Here is a 22756-nt window from a genome sequence, read left to right as displayed (position 1 = left end):
CTAAGGCTCACCCTCTATAGTTTTCAGTACTGCAGGGATGATGTAATGATGCAGGCAGCATTCTTTACTATTGGCTCACATAGCACAGTGGCCATGCTGATAGCTTGAAGGACACAGACTTCTGAGACATGTAGTCCATGCGTCCTACAACAAGAAGGAGGAGAATGGGGCTGATACTGACCGCTACATTACAATTCTGAAAAAAAAAAATGCATTTAGCTAAAAATTAAGATGATAAGATTGCCCAGGGGGTAGAGGAGGGCACTGGGGAAAGTTCTGCTTAAAGTTTGGGTTCATCCAAAACTTAATTTTGTAGTTTTTGTTAGCGTAAGGAAGGATTAGGACACTCTCGAGATCCAAAATGAAAAAAATAAAATGTTTTGACTAGACTTCCATTTTAAAATGATTTTAATGGGTTTTTTTTTGTTTTGTTTTTTTTAATAACAAATATGTTATACTTGTCTGCTCCTGTGTAAAGCTTTTGCACAGAGCAGCTCTCATCCTCCTCTTCTCAGGTCCCCCGCCCTTACTCCTGGCTCCTCATCTTCTCTCTGTGCCACCATAGGAAGCCGCTTCCTATGGTGGCACACGTGTGGGCTTGATCCTGAGCTGTGCTCTGTGTTTCCATTGATACACACAGTGCAGCTCGAGTCCCTCCTCCCCCTTGCTGCCTCTTTGCTGGATTTAATTGACAGCAGCAGGAGCCAGTGGCTCTTGCTGCTGCCTCTCTGTTCGTTGAGGAGAAAGAGAGCCACTGCTCTTGTGCACAGCGATGAATCGAGTTCGGGCTCAGGAAATTATTTGGGGGAAGCTGCACACAGAAGGTAGTATACACTGTCACTGTACTAATGACACTGGCTGGGAAGTAGTTAACATCTAGGACAGGGGTGGGCAAACTTTTTGACTTGAGGGCTGCAATGGGTTCATATATTGGACCCTGGGGCCGGACCAAGAGTAGATGAATGATGTGTATGTGTCATCCATAGTAAGTATAGTAATATTCCCCCATAGTAAGCATAGTAATTAATCCCCCATATAGTAATTCATCCCCCATATAGTAATTCATCCCCCATATAGTAATTCATCCCCCATAGTAATTAATCCCCCATATAGTAATTCATCCCCCATAGTAATTCACCCCCCATATAGTAATTCATCCCCCCCATAGTAATTCATCCCCCATAGTAATTCATCCCCCATAGTAATTCATCCCCCGTTTAGTAATTCATCCCCCATAGTAATTCATCCCCCATATAGTAATTCATTCCCATATAGTAATTCATCCAACATAGTAATTCATCCCCCATATAGTAATTCATCCCCCATAGTAATTAATCCCCCATATAGTAATTCATCCCACATAGTAATTCATCCCCCATATAGTAATTCATTCCCCATATTAATTCATCCCCCATATTAATTCATCCCCCCTATAGTAATTCATCCCCCATATTAATTCATCCCCCACAGTACTATTCCCCCCCAAGTAGTAAGCCAAGTCCCCCGTGTCAATTCACTTACCTTTGCTCCGCGCGTTCCTCTCGCCGTGTTCCCGCGCCGTTCCGGTCTTCAGGGCGGACTGTGAGAGGAGCCTAGCTCCCCTCACGTTCATCACGCTGCCCCGCCTACACACATCCTGACAGCCAATGTTTGCCTGCCCTGGCTGCGGGCCGGATTAAAAGGTCCGCCGGGCCGTATATGGCCCGCGGGCCGTAGTTTGCCCATTGCTGATCTAGGACGATAAGGGGTTATACATGTGCCTAACAATGTGTGTAAAATGTGCTTCCTTTACTAATTGTTCTCTAATTTTAACACTGCAAAGCACAGAGAGATTGTTCCCTCTGAATGTCAACACAGAGCTCTGGGCTGTGATTACACACAGCTGATCAGCAGGTCCCATGATGCATTAGCTGGGACTTGCTGACAGGGTCCCGCTGTGGGGGCGGATGTAAGTACCGGCATACGGGTGCGTTACTTTGCCTACGGTGGGTGGTCGTAGAGTGGTTATGGTAGAAAAACCTTCAGCCTTTACAACCTTTTTAACCGCTTCCCGCCGCCCTATAGCAGAAATACTGCTGCATGGCTGTGCAAAATCACATTTATATACATGATTTTGCATTTCCAGGTAGGGCGCGCGCACCGCCCTACCCGCGTCACCATGGGCGGCTACAAATGCTGATCACCGGCACCTGGCGATTGCCGAGGAACAGCGACAGGGGAGAGGTCTGTGTGTAAACAACACAGATCTCTGACCTGTCAGCACCGACATGCTGCATAGCAGAGCAATACAAAGCAGCAAGTTTACATAGTAAAACACACACAGCACACAGTTAACCCTTTGATCGCCTCAGATGTAAACCCCTTTCTGCCTGCTGTCATTTGTACAGTGTCAGTGCTTTTTATTAGCACTGATCACTGTATTGGTGTCACTGGGGATGTCAGTGGCAGTTAGTTCCCACCCAGTGTCAGAATGCCTGCCGCAGTCCCACTATAAGTCGCTGATCGCCGCCATTACTAGTATTAAAAAAAAATTCTAGTATATATACCGCCATTTGTAAACGCTATAAAATCCGGTCTCCTGCCCTGCCAGACATAGCTGCACTCTGACAGAATTGTGTAACTGAAGCTGTTTGCCTTGATTTCAGCTTTTGCTGGTTGGCTTTAAGAATTATTTAGCGTGAATTATAGTTTCTTATTTGCTCTTTTGTCTCCTTTTAGATGATGTTGAAGAGGATTTATTGGCAGACGATACTATAGGAATTTCAGAGGTCATCACACGGAATAAAGTTCAGGTGGAAGGCAGACCTCTTGATTTGCAGCAAGCTGTGGTAATCATATAACTAAACAGACAGGCTTCTATAAAAAGAATCTTGACAAGAAAAAAAATAAAAACAGACAGGCGTATGCCTCAAAGCCCTGGTGCGTAACCTGTAGCCCGTAGGCCAAATGCGGCCCCTTGGTATAAGATGTGTGGCCCTCGGACCTCGGACCTCAGCAGTTTGTAGTAGGAACATTGAGGGTAATAGCCTTGATCTCTACCAGCCTCATGTAACATGTCCTCAGCTTCATATTGTCTTCTGCAGCATATCCCTCCCAGCCAACAATGTATCCTGTCCACACTCTCTGACCCTCATATTTTCTATTAGTTCTGCAGTCTCTGACAGTCAAGCATTACATATTCCGAACATTATGTGCGGCCCTTTGGTGATGTCAGAAGCTGCAGTTGAGGCCCCCCCATAGCTCATACGTTGTCAATCACTGGTCTAAGGCCTACATACAGCTGTAGATATATTGTAAATGTTATATGTATTTAAAGCGGAGTTCAGCCCAAAAGTGGAAGTTCCACTTGTTTGGCTCCTCCCACCCATCCTGCCATATTTGGCAACTGTTGGGTGGAGCAGGGGGGTGTGGACCTGGTTTTGACAGGTACCCGCTCCCACTTCCGGCTCAGTTCGCCGCGACAAAGTGAGCCGGAAGTTCAGCCTCCTCCTTCCTCCTGCAGTCTTCTGGGAACTTTCACAGGTCCCAGAAGACCGCTGGACCAATCAGGAGGCGCAGCACGACTCGCACATGTGCAGTGGGCACCAGGCCGTGAAGATGCAAGCAGTCACAGTTTGGTTCCCACAGTTGAGATGCCGGCTCCGTGGAGGACAGAAGGAGAGAAGGGACGGCGCGGGTGAGAACATCGCTGGACCTGGGACAGGTAAGTGTGTGTTTATTAAAAGTCAGCAGATACAGTTTTTGTAGCGGCTGACCTTTAATAGACACAAAAACGTCTGGAACTCCACTTTACCATACTAAATACATACAATACATAGACTACAATATATGGACAGTAATTACAGAGTGCTAATATGCAATAAAGTAGAACTCCAGCATATTTTTTTTTCTATGACCCCCCCTTCCGATATGAAGAAAAAAAAAATATATATATATATGGGTTGGACAAAAAAATGGAAACACTACTTAATTTGCAGGTGTGAAAGTGACGACGTTTCACATTGAAAGTGGAAGTGATGTAACATTCTTTTTCTTCCGCTGTGTGATGAGACACCTAGCTAACAGGTGGGAAGCCTCGCTTTCCTCATTCACTGCAAGCGCTGCTAGTAATACAGAGTCCTGTCAGAGCTTACTGAGCTTCAAAGAGGGCATATTGTTGGTGCCGCTTAGCTGGTGCCTCTATGACTGAAGTTGCCAATTTATTTTCCGTGTCGCCAGGTTCAGTATCAAAGGTTATGACGGCATATACAGTTTCCGGGAAAACAATGTCTGATAACCATGAGCTCTGTCGACATGCAGGATGGTGACCCATAATAAGAAAAGAACTGCTGCAAAAATGACTGCAGAGCTCAATCTCAGTCTTCATGGGACTGAGTGTCTGGTGTCATAAACTGATCACATGTGCAGCACAATGGCAGTTGCAGATCTATCTGAAATAGCTCCTTGGCTGTAAAGGATAGGAGGGTTTAATTCCGCTTTCAGGCTGTCAGCAGATTGGCCTCTACAAATTCATCAGTACCTAAAAATGGAGAGCAACTGAGCATGTGCAGAGCAGGGTAAGACTGGGATTTATTTTCTAAAGCTGTAAAGTGCAAAATCAGCCTCACGTCTGCATAGAAACCAATTGGAGTCTAACATCAGCTTGTTCAATGAAGCTTTGGCAATAAAACACAGAATCTGATTGGTTTCTGTGCAGACGTGAGCCTAATTTTGCACTCTCCAGCTTTAGTAAATAAACCCCAGTGTATTATTGGATTTTAAACTGTATAGACACTAATTTTTAATGTATCCTATGGACACAGCTGATCACGTGATGTGGTAAAAGTCCAATCACAGCAGCCTTTTACCACGTGATCAGGCGTGTCCAATGACACGCTGATCACCGTGAAATGCAATTGCTGGTTCTTGGCTGCACTTTCCTCATGCTGTCAGAACGTGATGAAAGTACTGCCAAGAACCAGCATTGTCAGAGCAGGGATCGGCACCGATCATCAGGGCACTGATGATCGGTGCCCAGCAGTGCAACCCAGCAGTGCCGCCCAACTGTGCCCAGCAGTGCCACCCAACTGTGCCCAGCAGTGCAGCCCAGGAGTGCCACCCAACTGTGCCCAGCAGTGCAGCCCAGGAGTGCTGCCAATCAGTGCCCAGCAGTGCCGCCAGTCAATGTCTCCTATCAGTGCTGGCTATCAGTACCCATCATCAGTGCTGCCTATCAGTGCCACCTATCAGTGCTGACTATCAGTACCCATCATCAGTCCTGCCTATCCGTGCCACCTCATTAGTGCTGCCTATCCGTGACACCTCATTAGTGCTGCCTATCCGTGACACCTCATTAGTGCTGCCTATCGGTGCCACCTTATTAGTGCTGCCTATCAGTGCTGCCTATCAGTGCCGCCTATCAGTGCTGCCTATCAGTGCCACCTCATTAGTGCTGCCTATCAGTGCAGCCTCATCAAATCATATCAGTGAAGGAGAAAAATTACATGTTCACAAAATTTTATAATAGAAACAAAGAAACTTTTTTTTTTAATTTTTTGCTCTTTTTTTGTTTATAGCGCAAAAAATAAAACACTCAGCGGCGAGTAAATACCACCAAAAGAAAGCTCTATTTGTGAGAAAAAATGATAAAAATGTAATGAGTACAATGTTGCATGACCGCGCAATTGTCATTCAAAGTGCGACAGCGCTGAAAGCTGAAAATTGGCCTGGGCAGGAAGGGGGTATAAGTGTCTGGTAGGCAAGTAGTTAACATTACCGAATTCTGCATTGTAGGAACTAAAAAATCTGCTGTTCGGATCTCCTTTGCGCTGCTTCAGTGAAGAATGGAAGATTCAAAGCTTCACCTTCAGTAATATTGAACATTTAAAGTACGGCTTTGTGCAGAAAAAGGTACATTTCATAGGGTTTGTTCCATTTTTATCTGTAGCTGTTATTGAACTCACAGCAAACTACTAAATACATGTCAGATATACAGTACTTAATAGCATTTTTTTTTAAAATCCTAAAGAATGGCATTTTTAATTCTGATGCATTATTTACTAATTTTATAGCTTTTACTTATCAGTTAGCTAAAGGCTTATTTACATTTGTGTTGTGTATTATTGCATGGTAACAGGCATTGTATTAAACCCAAAGGCAAACGTATTCTATTGCAGCTTACTAATTCTTAGATGTGATGGCTGCATTAGTTTTCTTTTTTAGGTTTTCTTTCTTCTATTTTCATCTGGTGATCCTGCCAGTAAGTCTGTTGTTTTTCAAAAAGAACAAGCTTTCTTCCAGATGTATCCGTTTTCAGGGATGAGACAATACATTTATCACTGGCAGAGGTGCTTACAATGATCAGCTTTTATTTATTTATGCAAGTCCTTTATCCCAAAAGGAAAATAAAAACTGTTTGCTGCAACTGATTATAACGTGTAATCTGGAGTTTGTTTTCAGCTGGTTAGTGTATTTATTTATTTTTTTTAATATTTATTGATTTTCAAGCAAACAAATTATACAAACTTATTCTTTAAAAAAAACATTAACACTTTTAAAATACAAATATTGTTCCAATTATTTTCCCTACCCCCCTTAACCCCCCCCCCCCATACCTCCTATCTACCACCTCCCCCCCCTCCTCCCCCCTCTACTTCCCACCCGCTCCTCCCAAACTGATAATGCTGCTGTCTGCTGTGAGCCCTGTGCTCCTTCATCCAGAGTGGGGGTGCTCTAATACAGGAGGTGTGTTACTGGCCGAATCGCCAGGTGAAAACAGAGGGGAAAAAAGCCTAAATAAAGAAATCTAATGCGGCCACCACATTTAATGATTGGTAAGCTGCAATATATTCCATTTTTGGCTTTGGGTTTAAAACTGCTTTTTGAAATGGCCTGCCAATACACCAACATGTCACACAAACTGGATGTTTCTCAGAATTTGCAAATGCAACACTCAATAGTGTGTTGCCATGCATTACGGTGCAGTGTGCTGCAATGCATTGGTGTTGCCTTAGTGCATTGAGGTGCCAATCAACATGAATGGCGTTGCAGCACTTGTAATGCAAGCATATGTAACTGAGTCCTGAATGTTTTCACACACAGATCTGGTGGAATGACTGCATGCATGTTATAACATCGATATTTTACTCTATCATACTTTTATGTATGTAATATTAAATGGACGAATAAATATTGTTCGCGGTTTAAGCACACAAATACGGCTGGCTTCTGTCTGGAGCTAACAGTGATTTTTTTTATGAGGTGTTTATTGAGGAATAAAAGTATTATATTTTTTACATAAAAATAATATTTTGAAGTGAAAACTATTCTATGAATAGGATATAAATATATGAATATATGTTAAACAATGTATGTGGCTTTCTAAATTCGTGCTAAAATGAGGGGGCCCACTGCAAGGGCAATTTTGTTTTTTTTTTGTGCCTGGAGTTGTGATTTTATAACCTTTTTTATTAATATATATATATATATATATATATATATATTAACAAAAAAACAAGAAGAAAGACCAAACATTTTGAAAAGTTTCCCTTCTTGTAATATATATATATATATATATATATATATATATATATATATATATATATATATATATATATATATATATATATATATATATATATATATAATATTAATAAAAAAGGTTATTAAAGCACAACTCCAGGCACAAAAGAAGAAAAAAAAATAAAAAATAAATATATATATATATTTTATATTTTTTTATATATATATATATTTTTTTTTTTTTTTTGTGTGCCTGGAGTTGTGCTTTTAATAACCTTTTTTATTACTATTTATATATATATATTACAAAAAGGGAAACTTTTCGTTTTTCAGAACGCTTGGTCTTTTTTCTTTTTGTTTAAAAAAAAAAAAAATTATATATATATATATATATATATATATATATATATATATATATATATATACTGTGTGTGTGTGTGTGTGTGTGTGTCTATATATATATATATATATATATATATATATTTTTAAACAAAAAAAAAAAGACCGAACGTTTTGAAAATAGAACATTTTCCCTTTTTGTTTTAAAACAAAAAGCAAAAATTCCAGATTAGCACAAAACCCCCTGAAATCACCCGTTTGGAAAGTGGACACCCAAAGGTGATCTCATTTTTAGCCACAAACCTGCTGATATTGGGGTGGTTAAAACACGGAGCTTTGGTAATGTAGCAGCATCATAGGTCATACACAGAGGGTTGTGTAGTGTGAAAATAAAGTGCTTTCTCTCTTTCAGGGGGGCCCCTGCGGAGTTTTGGCTGCAGTTCAGGCTTGTTTGTTAAAACACCTATTGTTTGGGAGAGATTCTGATATCAGGTAAAAGATAAAGGACGTCATTGTACATTTTGTTATGTACATTTTGGAAGAAATGGTAAAAGGTGCTTAATTATTAAAGTTTGGGTTGTACAGTTTACTTGTTACCAGGTAAAAATGTAATTTTGGTTAGAAAAATATATTGCATATGAATATGATGTCATCTGTGAACTGTATTAAAGCATCTGTGAAGTCTACAATTCACAAGCAGACTATACCATAATATCCACTTAAGGACTGCCCACCCACAATGCACTGTGGACGGCCGGCCTGTACAGGCACAGTGATATACCTGTACATCACTGGCCTCTTTTGGGTACAGGGTGCGTGCGTGCTCTCCCGCCGCCTGCCATCTCCCACTGTGTTTGGACACAGCGGGATTTTGTCAGCAGGTCCCGGCCAATGATTCATGGTTGGAACCTGCTAACCGGCTGTGTCTAATCACAGCCTCTGTACAGAGGAAACGATCTGTTTTTTTTTTCTGCTGGAAAAAGGTGATAAGGAACAAAGAGGTTTAGTAAAAAGCAGCATACATTACACGCATTAACACTTGTTAGGCACACACTTAACCCCTTGATTACCCCGAGATGTTAACCCTTTCCCAGTCAGTAGTGGAGAACAAAAGACAGAGCGCACCAACTTTGCGCATTTCCTCAGTAAGCCCCGGTTCACACATATGCGGCCGTGCGGGCTGCGTTTTGTACAGGCACAAGAGCCCATTCATTTGAATGGACTCCCATGCCCGTGATACGCAGGGAAGAAGTCCCTGCACTTCTTCCAAAAATGCAGCCCGCACCTGAACCTCGGTTCCCAGTGCAGTTGCGTTTTCCAATGCGGGCGGCGTGCCATTAGAACCAATGGCACCCACCCACGGGTACGCATTTCTCTGTATGGGTGGTGTGACTGCACGGATTTTCGTGCGTATCCGCAGTGGCACCACCCGCACAGATGTGAACCTAGCCTAAACAATTAATTGATTCAGAAGATAAACTCACAAACGTAGTAAAAACAAGCATGTAAGATCCAAAATCAAACCACACGATAAGGAGACACGTGTGCATCCCTGTTTTATTAATATATTATATATCTATATATAGATATATAATATTAATAAAAAAGGTTATTAAAGCACAACTCCAGGCACAAAAAAAATATATATATATTATTTTTTTTTTATTTATTTATTTTTGTGTGTGCCTGGAGTTGTGCTTTTAATAACCTTTTTTATTACTATTATATATATATGTTTATATTTTTTTAGACAAAAAAAAAGAAAAAAGACCGAACATTTTGGAAAATAGAAAAGTTTCCCTTTTTGTTTTAAAACTATAGATAAACTCACAAACGTAGTAAAAACAAGCATGTAAGATCCAAAATCAAACCACACGATAAGGAGACACGTGTGCATCCCATCGGAAGGGTGACGCAGACGTGTTTCAAAGGGGGGTTCCTTCTTCATCAGAGCTCTGATTCATTCATTCTGAAACGTATCAGCGTCACTCTGAGAGTCTCCCCTTCCGATGGAATGCGCACGTGTCTCCTTATCGTGTGGTTCGATTTTGGACTTTACATGCTTGTTTTATTACTACGTTTGCGAGTATATCTCCTAAATCAATTAATTGTTTACTGAGGTAATGCGCAAGGTTGGTGCTCTCTGTCTTTTGTTCTTCACTACAGTTTGTATTGCGCTTCTCCAGGTTTGCATTAGAGCTGCACAGCCTTTGATCGGTCCTGGACGAATTCCCATACTCTCCAATAGTATTGGTCCATCGGCCCTCTACCGATCTGGGTCCCTGAGCGCAGGAGGTGTTTACCTTCCCAGTCAGTGTCATTAGTACAGTGACAGTGTATAGTATTATCACTGATCACTGCATTAATGTCACTGGTGATGTCATTGTCAGTTCCCACCCAGTCTCAGTTAGTGTCAGATTGCTGCTGCACTATCACAGTCCCGCTATAAGCTGCTGATTACCGCCATTAATAGTATAAAATAAATAAATAAAAATTGTGTATATGTAAGTTTGTAGGTGCTATAACTTTCACACAAACCAATTAATATACCGTATTTTCCGGCGTATAAGACGACTTTTTACCCCTTGAAAATCTTCTCAAAAGTCGGGGGTCATCTTATACGCCGGTATACTGACACTTTTTAGGGGGACGGCGCGGTGCCACCGCCGCCCCCCCCTTCCAACGGGGGCTGTTTCTTACCTAGCTCCGGTCCCACGACAATCTGGTCCAGGAAGCGCGGCTGCTCCTTCAGTTCGACCACTGGATGTTCGCGCGGCTGCTCGGCTCCGCCTCCTCACCGGTGATTGTCCGCCAGAACTGTAGCTCAGGAAAGGCAGACAGGCGGCCAATCACCGGCGAGGGGGCGGAGCCGAGCGGCCCCGCGAAAATCGAGTGCAGGAGCAGCAGGTAAGTGTTCAGTGTAGAGGTGCTGCTGCAACCACATATGCTGGCTGCAGCAGCACCATACTAGAACAGGGTCAGCAAGTGTCATTGGTGTCAGTGGGAGGAATAGTGCCCCATCATTGGTGTCACTGATACCAATGATGGAGCACTATTCCTCCCACTGACACCAATGATAGGGCACTATTCCTCGCACTGACACCAACGATGGGGCACTATTCCTCCCCCCCACTGACACCAACGATGGGGCACTATTCCCCCCCCCCCACTGACACCAATGATGGGGCACTATTCCACCCCCCACTGACACCAATGATGGGGCACTATTCCACCCCCCACTAACACCAATGTTGGGACACTATTCCCCCCACTGACACCAATGATGGGGCACTATTCCCCCCACTGATACCAATGATGGGGCACTATTCCTCCCACTGACACCAATGATGGGGCACTATTCCTCCCACTGACACCAATGATGGGACACTATTCCTCCCACTGACACCAATGATGGGGCACCTATTCCCCCCACTGATACTAATGATGGGGCACTATTCCTGCCACTAATGCCAATGATGGGGCACTATTCCTCCCACTGACACCAACGATGGGGCACTATTCCCCCCCCCCCACTGACACCAACGATGGGGCACTATTCCCCCCCCCACTGACACCAATGATGGGGCACTATTCCACCCCCCACTGACACCAATGATGGGGCACTATTCCACCCCCCACTAACACCAATGTTGGGACACTATTCTTCCCACTGACACCAATGATGGGGCACTATTCCCCCCACTGATACCAATGATGGGGCACTATTCCCGCCACTGATACCAATGATGGGTCACTATTCCTGCCACTGATACCAATGATGGGGCACTATTCCCCCCACTGATACCAATGATGGGGCACTATTCCCCCCACTGATACCAATGATGGGGCACTATTCCCCCCACTGATACCAATGATGGGGCACTATTCCCGCCACTGATACCAATGATGGGTCACTATTCCTCCCACTGATACTAATGATGGGGCACTATTCCTGCCACTAATGCCAATGATGGGGCACTATTCCTCCCACTGACACCGATGATGGGGCACTATTCCTCCCACTGACACCAATGATGAGGCTCTATTCCTGCCACTAATACCAATGATGGGGCACTATTCCTTCCACTGACACCGATGATGGGGCACTATTCCCCCCACTGATACCAATGATGGGGCACTATTCCTCCCACTGACACCAATGATGGGGCACTATTCCTCCCACTGACAGCAATGATGGGGCACTATTCCTCCCACTGACACCAATGATGGGGCACTATTCCTCCCACTGACACCAATGATGGGGCACTATTCCACCCCCCACTGACACCAATGATGGGGCACTATTCCACCCCCCACTAACACCAATGTTGGGACACTATTCCTCCCACTGACACCAATGATGGGGCACTATTCCCCCCACTGATACCAATGATGGGGCACTATTCCCGCCACTGATACCAATGATGGGTCACTATTCCTGCCACTGATACCAATGATGGGGCACTATTCCCCCCACTGATACCAATGATGGGGCACTATTCCCCCCACTGATACCAATGATGGGGCACTATTCCCCCCACTGATACCAATGATGGGGCACTATTCCCGCCACTGATACCAATGATGGGTCACTATTCCTCCCACTGATACTAATGATGGGGCACTATTCCTGCCACTAATGCCAATGATGGGGCACTATTCCTCCCACTGACACCGATGATGGGGCACTATTCCTCCCACTGACACCAATGATGAGGCTCTATTCCTGCCACTAATACCAATGATGGGGCACTATTCCTTCCACTGACACCGATGATGGGGCACTATTCCCCCCACTGATACCAATGATGGGGCACTATTCCTCCCACTGACACCAATGATGGGGCACTATTCCCCCCACTGATACCAATGATGGGGCACTATTCCTCCCACTGACACCAATGATGGGGCACTATTCCTCCCACTGACACCAATGATGGGGCACTATTCCTCCCACTGACACCGATGATGGGGCACTATTCCTCCCACTGACACCAATGATGGGGCACTATTCCTCCCACTGACACCAATGATGGGGCACTATTCCTCCCACTGACACCGATGATGGGGCACTATTCCTCCCACTGGTGTGCATTGGAAGAGGGGTAGTCTTATACGGCGAGTATAGCCCAAACACTACATTTTAGCAGGAAAAGTAGGGGGGTCGTCTTATACGCCGGCAAATACGGTACCTTTTTTGTTTTACCAAAGACATGTAGCAGAATACATTTTGGCCTAAATTTCTGAGGAAATGTTATTTTTTATTTGATATGTTCTATAGCTGAAAGTTAAAAAAAAGTGTTTGTTTTTTTCAGACAGAAACAACTGAGTACTGACGTGATACTTTTTTTATTTGCACTAACATACAATTTTGAGGACAAGCTTTCGGGGAATGTCCCCTTCTTCAAGGTCCAAGCAGTACTAATCACAAAGTTTTAGCAGAATATTAGAAGAGATGTGGGGGATGAAAAAGAAAAAAAAAAAAGAGAGACTAGAGATAAGACACAGCAAAAGCAAAGACTGGGGGGGGGGGGGGAAGACCACACTCACAGAAATTTCAGTCTTTTTTTCGTTTATATAATAAAAAGTAAAAAACCCAGAGGTGATCAAATACCACCAAAAGAAAGCTCTATTTGTGTAAAAAAAAAATGATGTAAGTTTCGTTTGGGTACAACATTGCATGATCGCACAATTGCCAGTTGAGGCCGCTCAGTGCTAAATAGGCAAAAATGACCTGATCGTGAAGGGGGTATCACCTTATGGCGCTCAAGTGGATATACACTTTGCATTATTTGAAAGATCAATCCATTGAGTCAAAAAGCTACTAAATACCTATCAGTTTCATTTAGCTGTCATGTGACCGCAAGCACCTCTTCTCCAACTCTGCTGGATGGGAGGCAAGGTTACATCTACAGGACCTGGCCAGCGCCATAATGCAGAAAATTATGATCCCTATTGTGACTTTCTGAACCTTGCTTTCCACTCTCCCTCAGACTGCCATTGGGTGTCGGTCTGTAATGTCACTGGCTAGCAACGGGACTACAGGCACGCTACACATCCATGTGTCCTATGTATCCCAGAGCAGAGTAAAGGTTGCAGTCTGACTACTGGCACAGATCTGCTTCTGTGCTTAGTGTAGTCACTCGAGCAGTAAGCCCTTGAGTGAGTTGGGGACTGGCTGGATCACCCGATATCTGAGGTGGTGCTAATGATGTCAAATATTGGCTATGAGAGACAGAGGGATGTAACCCCAGCTTTTAAATTTTAACATTACATACACTTTAAAGTGCGTGTCAAGGCAAACACTCTTGGATGGCATGGGTTAAAATTTTAACTGCTTTCATTTTTTTACCGCTCATTAGGGTTCCGTAACGCCTCGTACGCACGATGAGATAATCGGACGAAAAATACCGCTTTCTGCATGATCATCCGATAATCTGATCGTTAGTATACAGATTTCGAGAGCCGATCACGACAGTTCATGCAAAAATTATCCAAAAGGACAAGATCGAAATTTGTTCTCATAAAATACCAGAACGAAGGATTTTTGTTTAACTAGTTGCCGACCGCAGATAGCCGAATGACGGCTTCACTGCGGCCGGCCAGTTCTGAGTGGACGTCATATGACGTCCCCCCGGAACGCGCTCTCCTGTGCGCCCCAGGGGGCGCGCACCCGGCGATCTCCGTGATCGCTGTGTCCTACGGACACAGCTGATCACGTGATGTGGTAAAAGGCCGATCCCAGCGGCCTTTTACCACGTGATCAGCGGTGTCCAATGACACGCTGATCAGAGGGAAATGCAAGTGCCGGTTCTCGGCTGCACTTTCCTCACGCTGTCAGATCGTGAGGAAAGTACTGCCGAGAAACGGCAGTTGTCAGAGCGGGGATCGGCACCGATCATCAGGACACTGATGATCAGTGCCCTGATGATCGGTGCCCAGCAGTGCCACCCGCAAGTTCCGCCCACCTGTGCCCAGCAGTGCGCCCACTAGCTCCGCCCACCTCTGCCCAGCAGATCACCCACCTCTGCCCAGCAGTGCACCCACCTGTGCCCAGCAGTGCACCCACCTGTGCCACTCTGCAGTGTCACACACCTGTGCCCAGAAGTGCCACCTACCTGTGCCCAGAAGTGCCACCCACCTGTGCCCACCCACCAGTGCCACCCACCTGTGCCCACCCACCAGTGCCGCCCACCAGTGCCACCCACCAGTGCAGCCCACCAGTGCTGCCAGTCAGTGCCCAGGGGTTGTGCCAGTCAGTGCCGCCAGTCAGTGCCCAGCAGTGATGCCAGTCAGTGCCGTCTATCAGTACCCATAATCAGTGTCGCCTATCAGTGCCGCCTATCAGTGCTGCATATTAGTGCCGCCTATCCGTGACACCTCATTAGTGCTGTCTATCAGTGCCGCCTATCCGTGCCACCTCATTAGTACTGCCTATCAGTGCCCTTTAGTGCTGCCTATCAGTGCCCATCAGTGCCGCCTATCAGTGCCCATCAGTGCTGCCTCATCAACGCACATCAGTGAAGGAGAAAAAATACCTGTTTGAAAAATTTTATAATAGAAACAAAGAAAATTTTGGGGTTTTTTTTCAAATTTTTTGCACTTTTTTTATTTATAGCGCAAAAAGTAAAGCGCCCAGTGGCGATTAAATACCACCAAAAGAAAGCTCTATTTGTGAGAAAAAAAATTATCAAAATTTCATATGGGTACAATGTTGCATGACCGCGCAATTGTCAATCAAAGTGCGGCAGCGCTGAAAGCTGAAAATTGGCCTGGTAAATAAGGGGGTATAAGTGCCCGGTAGGCAAGTGGTTAATCAGTACAGTATTCATCTGTAAAAAATCAAGTGACCAAGACCACGCATGCTTCAAAACAAAGAATACATTACAATACAATACAATACAAAACATGACATCACTTCCAAAGTTGTATTCTGTCTTATGAGAATTTTCGTAACTTTTGTAACCTCGGTACGAGATTAGCATGTAAACAAGCAGTGGACAATCATTCGTCTGATATTCTCATTGTGTGTACGAAGCTTAAGGTGTTACTAAACCCACAACAACAAAATCAGTCTGTAGATGCAGTAAAGCATGCTTGCTATACTCATTGTTGAACCTAGGGGTTAATCCTCTGCATTGTGTAAAAAGTCTGTTTGATCCTGTCTTCTACAATCTTTAACCGGTATTCAGCTGAAGTCACAAGACTGCTCTAACTGCTGATGAGAAAAGTTATTTAGCAGTTTATATTTACTAAAATATTTGCATTTCCATGTTGTGTGTACAGTGGTAGACCAGATTTAGTGAATGCAGGGTCCGGGGAGAGTGGATATAGTGAATGCAGGGTCCGGGGGGACCGGATATAGTGAATGCAGGGTCCGGGGAGACCGGATATAGTGAATGCAGGGTCCGGGGAGAGTGGATATAGTGAATGCAGGGTCCGGGGAGACTGGATATAGTGAATGCAGGGTCCGGGGAGACCGGATATAGTGAATGCAGGGTGCAGGGAGAGCGGATATAGTGAATGCAGGGTCCAGGGAGACCAGATATAGTGAATGCAGGGTCAGGGGAGACCGGATATAGTGAATGCAGGGTCCGGGGAGACCAGATATAGTGAATGCGGGGTCCGGGGAGACCAGATATAGTGAATGCGGGGTCCGGGGAGACCAGATATAGTGAATGCGGGGTCCGGGGAGACCAGATATAGTGAATGCAGGGTCCGGGGAGACCAGATATAGTGAATGCAGCATCCTGGGAGAACGGATATAGTGAATGCAGGGTCTTGGGAGACCAGATTCAGTGAATGCAGGGTCTTGGGAGACCAGATTCAGTGAATGCAGGGTCCGGTGAGACCGGATATAGTGAATGCAGGGTCCGGGGAGAGCGGATATAGTGAATGCAGGGTCCGGGGAGAACAGATATAGTGAATGCAGGGTCCGGGGAGAACAGATATAGTGAATGCAGGGTCCTGGGAGAGCGGATATAGTGAATGCAGGGTCCTGGGAGAGCAGATTTAGTGAATGCAGGGTCCGGGGAGAGCGGATATAGTGAATGCAGGGTCCGGGGAGACCAGATATAGTGAATGCAGGGTCCAGGGAGAGCGGATATAGTGAATGCAGGGTCCTGGGAGACCAGATTTAGTGAATGCAGGGTCCAGGGAGAGCGGATATAGTGAATGCAGGGTCCGGGGAGAGCGGATATAGTGAATGCAGGGTCCGGGGAGAGCGGATATAGTGAATGCAGGGTCCTGGGAGACCAGATATAGTGAATGCAGGGTCCGGGGTTTAGTAACACTTTAAGAGAGATTTCCCCTTCTGCTGCAATTTCATCAGCCAGGAAGCAAGTGAAAGTCTGCAACAGGGACACAAAAGTCTGACAAGGGGTCATAACCTTCTTTTACTATACTAAATAAAATAATTTTTATTTCTGTCTGTGCCCTTGTTGCAGATTTTCCTTCATTTCCTGTCCAGTAAACCGTTACCCGTAGAACAGGAAGTACTGGAAAATCTCTCTAATATAGTGCCAGATAACAACAAAAACCTGAGTTTTTATCCCTTCCGCACTCCATCCAAAATTAAGAAAAAACTACTCAAAAAAATTACAGGAACACTTTTTAATCCGAGTCTAACATCAAGACAGTGAAACTCCTGGTATATTGATCTGGTCAGGTAAGTAGCAGAGGGGGTTGTTAATCAGTTTCAGCTGCTTTGGTGTTAATGAAATTAACAACAGGTGCACTAGATGGGCAACAGTGAGACCCCCAAAACAGAAATGGTTTTACAGGTGGAGGCCACTGACATTTTTTTCCCTACTCATCTTTTTGGACTGTTTTTCACTAGTTTTGCATTTGACTAGGGTCAGTGTCACTACTGGTAGCATGAGATGATACCTGGACCCTACAGAGGTTGCACAGGCAGTCCAGCTCCTCCAGGATATCACATCAATGTGTGCCATTGCCAGAAGGTTTGCTCAAGAGCATGGAGGAGATTCCAGGAGACAGGCAGTTACTCTAGGAGAGCTGGACAGGGCTGTAGAAGGTCCTTAACCCATCAGCAGGACCGGTATCTGCTCCTTTGTGCAAGGAGGAACAGGACAAGCACTGCCAGAGCCCTACAAAATGACCTCCAGGAGGCCACTGGTGTGAATGTGTCTGACCAAACAATCAGAAAGAGACTTCATGAGGGTGGCCTGAGGGCCCGACGTCCTCTAATGGACCCTGTGCTCACTGCCCGGCACCATAGAGCTCAACTGGCATTTGGCATTGAACACCAGAATTGGAAGGTCCACCACTGGTGCCCTGTGCTTTTCACAGATGAGAGCAGGTTCACCCTGAGCACATGTGACAGACATGAAAGGCTCTGGAGAAACCATGGAGAACGTTTTGCTGCCTCTAACATGGTTCAGCATGACCGTTTTGGTGTTGGGTCAGTGATGGTCTGGGGAGGCATAATCATGGAGGGACGCACAGACCTCTACAGGCTAGATATTGGTACCCTGACTGCCATTAGGTATTGGGATAAAATCCTCGGACCCTTTGTCAGACCCTACGCTGGTGAAGTGGGTCCTGGGTTCCTCCTAGTGCACAACAATGCCTGGCCTCATGTGGCGAAAGTATGCAGGCAGTTCCTGGAGGATGAAGGAATTGATACCATTGAATGGCCCCCACGCTCGTCTGACCTAAATCCAATAGAACACCTCTGGGATGTCATGTTTCGGTCCATCGGACGCCACCAGGTTGCACCTCAGACTGTCCAGGAGCTCACTGATGCCCTGGTTCAGATATGGGAGGAAATACCCCAGGACACCATCCATGGTCTCAATAGGAGCATGCCCTGACGTTGTCAGGCATGCATACAAGCACGTGGGGGCCATACAAACTACTGAGGACCATTCTGAGTTGCTGCAATGAAATTTTAGCAAAATGGACTCGCCTACTGCATCATTTTTTCATTTTGATTTTCGGGGTGTCTTTGAATTCGGTCCTCTGTAGATTGATAATTTTCATTTCCAACAAACGATGGGGCGTCCTTACGTTCCTAACACATTACCCCGTCCATATCAGTATAGAGATCCAGCAGGAGATTTTCTCCCATTTGAGATCTGATGGGTTTTCAAAGTGTTCCTTTCATTTTTATTGAGCAATGTATATCTAGGAGGTCTTGTGATTTCTACTGCCCACCTGTGCACAATTTTTGTTTTATTGACACTGTATTTCTGTTTCTAGGTGGGCATTGCGTCCTTCAGATACCCTTCGAACAAGCTGCCTGTACACAGCCATCGCTGACATCTTATGGCGTGCTGGAGACTGTAAGCAAGCAGTTGTCACTTTGTAAGTAGGTCTGAGGGTACCTATTTACTTTACAAGTATGTAAAATATATACAGTGAGGAACAGAAGTATTTGAACACCCTGCGATTTTGCACGTTCTCCCACTTAAAAATCATGGAGGGGTCTGACATTCACATTGTAGGTGCATTCCCACTCTGAGAGACAGAATTTAAAAAAAAATTCAGGAAATCACATTGTATGATTTGTAAAGAATGTATTTGTCTTGCACGGCTGAACAGAAGTATTTGAACACCTGAGAAAATCAGTGTTAATATTTGGTACAGAAGTCTTTGTTTGCAATTACAGAGGTCAAACGTTTCCTGTAGATCTTGACCAGGTTTGCACTGCAACAGGGATTTTGGCCCCCTCCTCCACACAGATCTCCTCTAGATCTGTCAGGTTTCAGGGCTGTCGCTGAGCAACACGGAGTTTCAGCTCCCTCCAAAGATGTTCTATTGGATTTAGGTCTGGAGACTGGCTTGGCCACTCCAGAACCTTGATATGCTTCTTACGGAGCCACTCCTTGGTTCTCCTGGCTGTGTGCTTCGGGTCGTTGTCATGTTGGAAGACCCAGCCACGACCCATCTTCAATGCTCTGACTGAGGGAAGGAGGTTGTTGCTCAAAATCTCACAATAAATGGCCCCATTCATCCTCTCCTTAATACAGTGCAGTCGTCCTGTCCCCTTCGCAGAAAAGCACCGCCAAAGCATGATGTTACCACCCCCATGCTTCACAGTAGGGATGGTATTCTTGGGATGCAACTCATCCTTCTTTTTCCTCCAAACACGACGAGTGAAGTTTAGACCAAAAAGTTCTACTTTGGCCTCATCTGACCACATGACTTTCTCCCATGCCTCCTCTGGATCATCCAGATGGTCATTGGCAAACTTTAGACGGGCCTGGACATGTGATGACTTTAGCAGGGGAACCTTCCATGCAATGCATGATTTGAAACCATGACAGTGTAGTGTACTACTGACAGTGACCTTTGAAACTGTGGTCCCAGCTCTCTTCATGTCATTGATCAGCTCCTCCCTTGGAGTTCTGGGCTGATTCCTCACCTTTCTTATCATCAGTGATACCCCACGAGGTGAGATCTTGCATGGAGCCCCAGTCCAGGGGAGACTGACAGTCGTCTTTAGCCTCTTCCATTTTCTAACAATTGCTCCAACAGTTGATCTATTTTCACCAAGCTGCTTGGCAATTGCCCCATAGCCCTTTCCAGCCTTGTGGAGGTCCACAATTTTGTCTCTGGTGTCTTTTGACAGCTCTTTGGTCTTGCCCATGGTAGTAGTTGGCATCTGACTGACTGTGGGGTGGACAGGTGTCTTTAAAGAGCTCAGACAGGTGCTACTAAGTTACATTAATGAGTGGAGTAGAGGTGACCTTTTTAAAGGTGCAGTAACAGGTCTTTGAGAGCCAGAATTCTTGCTGTTTCTTAGGTGTTCAAATACTTATGTTCAGCAGTGCAAGACAAATACATTCTTTACAAATCATACAATGTGATTTCCTGAATTTTTTTTTAAATTCTGTCTCTCAGAGTGGGAATGCACCTACAATGTGAATTTCAGACCCCTCCATGATGGAGAAGTGGAAGAACTTGCAAAATCGCAGGGTGTTCAAATACTTCTGTTCCTCACTGTACATACTGTACCAGGGCTGAAACAACTAATCGATATAATCAATTATGAATATTGTCAACTATTATTATAATGAATTAGTTGCTCAGCCGATTAGTTGGCCCCCATACAGAATGCATTATTTGTTTACATATCATAAAATACAGCTCAGCACATATACAGCTCAGTACACCATTTATACATGTCAACACACAAATTATATTGCCAAAAGTATTGGGACGCCTGCCTATGCACGCACATGAACTTTAATGGCATCCCAGGGTTCAGTACTGAGTTGTACAAAAAATGGCCACTGCCCCGGTACATGCATAAGCTACAGAGCCTCGTCACGGCACCCCGATATTCTGTAGTTCCTAACTCTACAAATTTTGAGAGCCCCCCCATAGTAGAGGCACATGTATTTAAAGGATAGACCAAGGGCAGGTGGGCCCGAGTGAGCCCCCACCCCTCCTTAAAGGTACAGGAGTACCAGCATGTAGCACAATGACAGCTAAGGTGTCCAGTGCACCCCCTCACCAACAATTCAACAATACAAAAAATGGCCACTGCCCCAGTCTATAACTGGCCTTCACAGCAAGGAGCACATGGAAGGGCGACGCATGTCAAACAATAAAAGAGAAAAGTTCCCAGCTCAGCTTACCAACCAGTCTGCAACCAAACCGAATTAACCTAACAGTATGCGTTAAAAACGGGTTTAGTTAGCACACATTTGCAAATACATGTGTAAGTTACAGAACCCAGAACCCAGAATACGTAAGTCACAGCACCCTGATATTCTGCAGTTCCTAACTCTACAAATTGTGAGAGCCCCCATAGTAGAGGCACATGTATTTAATGGATAGACCAAGGGCAGATATATATATATTAAAAGTATTGGGACGCCGCATCCCAGTCTTAGTCCGTAGGGTTCAATATTGAGTTGGCCCCGCCCTTTGCAGCTATAACAGCTTCAACTCTTCTGGGAAGGCCGTCCACAAGGTTTAGGAGGGTGTCTATGGGAAGGTTGGACCATTCTTCCAGAAGCACATTTGTCAGGTCAGGCACTGATGTCGGAGGAGGAGGCCTGGCTCGCAGTCTCCGCTCTAATTCATCCCAAAGGTGTTCTATGGGGTTGAGGTCAGGACTCTGCAGGCCAGTCAAGTTCCTCCACCCCAAACTGGCTCCTCCATGTCTTTATGGACCTTGCTTTGTGCACTGGTGTGCAGCCATGTTGGAACAGGAAGGGGCCATCCCCAAACTCTTCCCACAAAGTTGGGAGCATGAAATTGTCCAAAATGTCTAGGTAAAAATTTTTGATTTCTGAGTCTGATGATATGTACCAGATTCAATGTCTGATAGTATATACATCTTTCCTGTCTGTTATTCTCAGAGATTAGATATTTTATTCCCTAACCATTAGCTGGTTATTTATATAATCACTACATATAGATATTCAACAATAAATTGTCTTTTGTTAAACTTTACATATTAAAGTGTTACTAAACCTAGGACCTTACATTCACTATATCTGGTCTCCCCGGACCCTGCATTCACTATATCTTGTCTCCCAGGACCCTGCATTCACTATATCTGGTCTCCCCGGACCCTGCATTCACTATATCTGGTCTCCCAGGACCCTGCATTCACTATATCTGGTCTCCCCGGACCCTGCATTCACTATATCTTGTCTCCCAGGACCCTGCATTCACTATATCCGCTCTCCCCGCACCCTGAATTCACTATACCCGCTCTTCCTTCACCCTACATTCACTATATCTGGTCTCCCCAGACCCTGCATTCACTATAGCCGCTCTCCCCGGACCCTGCATTCACTATATCCGGTCTCCCCGGACCCTGCATTCACTATATCCAGTCTCCCCGGACCCTGCATTCACTATATCTGGTCTCCCCGGACCCTGCATTCACTATATCTGGTCTCCCCGGACCCTGCATTCACTATATCCGCTCTCC

General features: G+C 45.0%; 1 protein-coding gene across 3 annotated transcripts in view; it reads left to right on the top strand.

Annotated features, from left to right (window-relative positions):
* The window catches only part of MINDY4 (MINDY lysine 48 deubiquitinase 4), a 128750-nt gene that overhangs the window by 70572 nt on the left and 35422 nt on the right, over positions 1–22756 (top strand). For all 3 annotated transcript variants that reach the window (XR_016315178.1, XM_089691242.1, XM_089691241.1), the window contains exons 7-10: positions 2719–2828; positions 5773–5889; positions 8252–8331; positions 19063–19167. Coding sequence is in view for 2 of the 3 variants with exons in the window: in XM_089691242.1 (XP_089547368.1) it covers positions 2719–2828; positions 5773–5889; positions 8252–8331; positions 19063–19167 (412 nt within the window). In the remaining variant the exon portion in view is untranslated. The remainder of the gene's footprint in view (positions 1–2718; positions 2829–5772; positions 5890–8251; positions 8332–19062; positions 19168–22756) is intronic.

Source organism: Staurois parvus, unplaced genomic scaffold (assembly GCF_062004578.1).
Source record: "Staurois parvus isolate SC_StPar_1 unplaced genomic scaffold, SC_StPar_1.0 ptg000557l, whole genome shotgun sequence".
NCBI lineage: Eukaryota > Metazoa > Chordata > Amphibia > Anura > Ranidae > Staurois > Staurois parvus.
The sequence above is the reverse complement of the archived record's forward strand: the minus strand, read 5'-3'. Positions and strand labels throughout refer to the sequence as shown.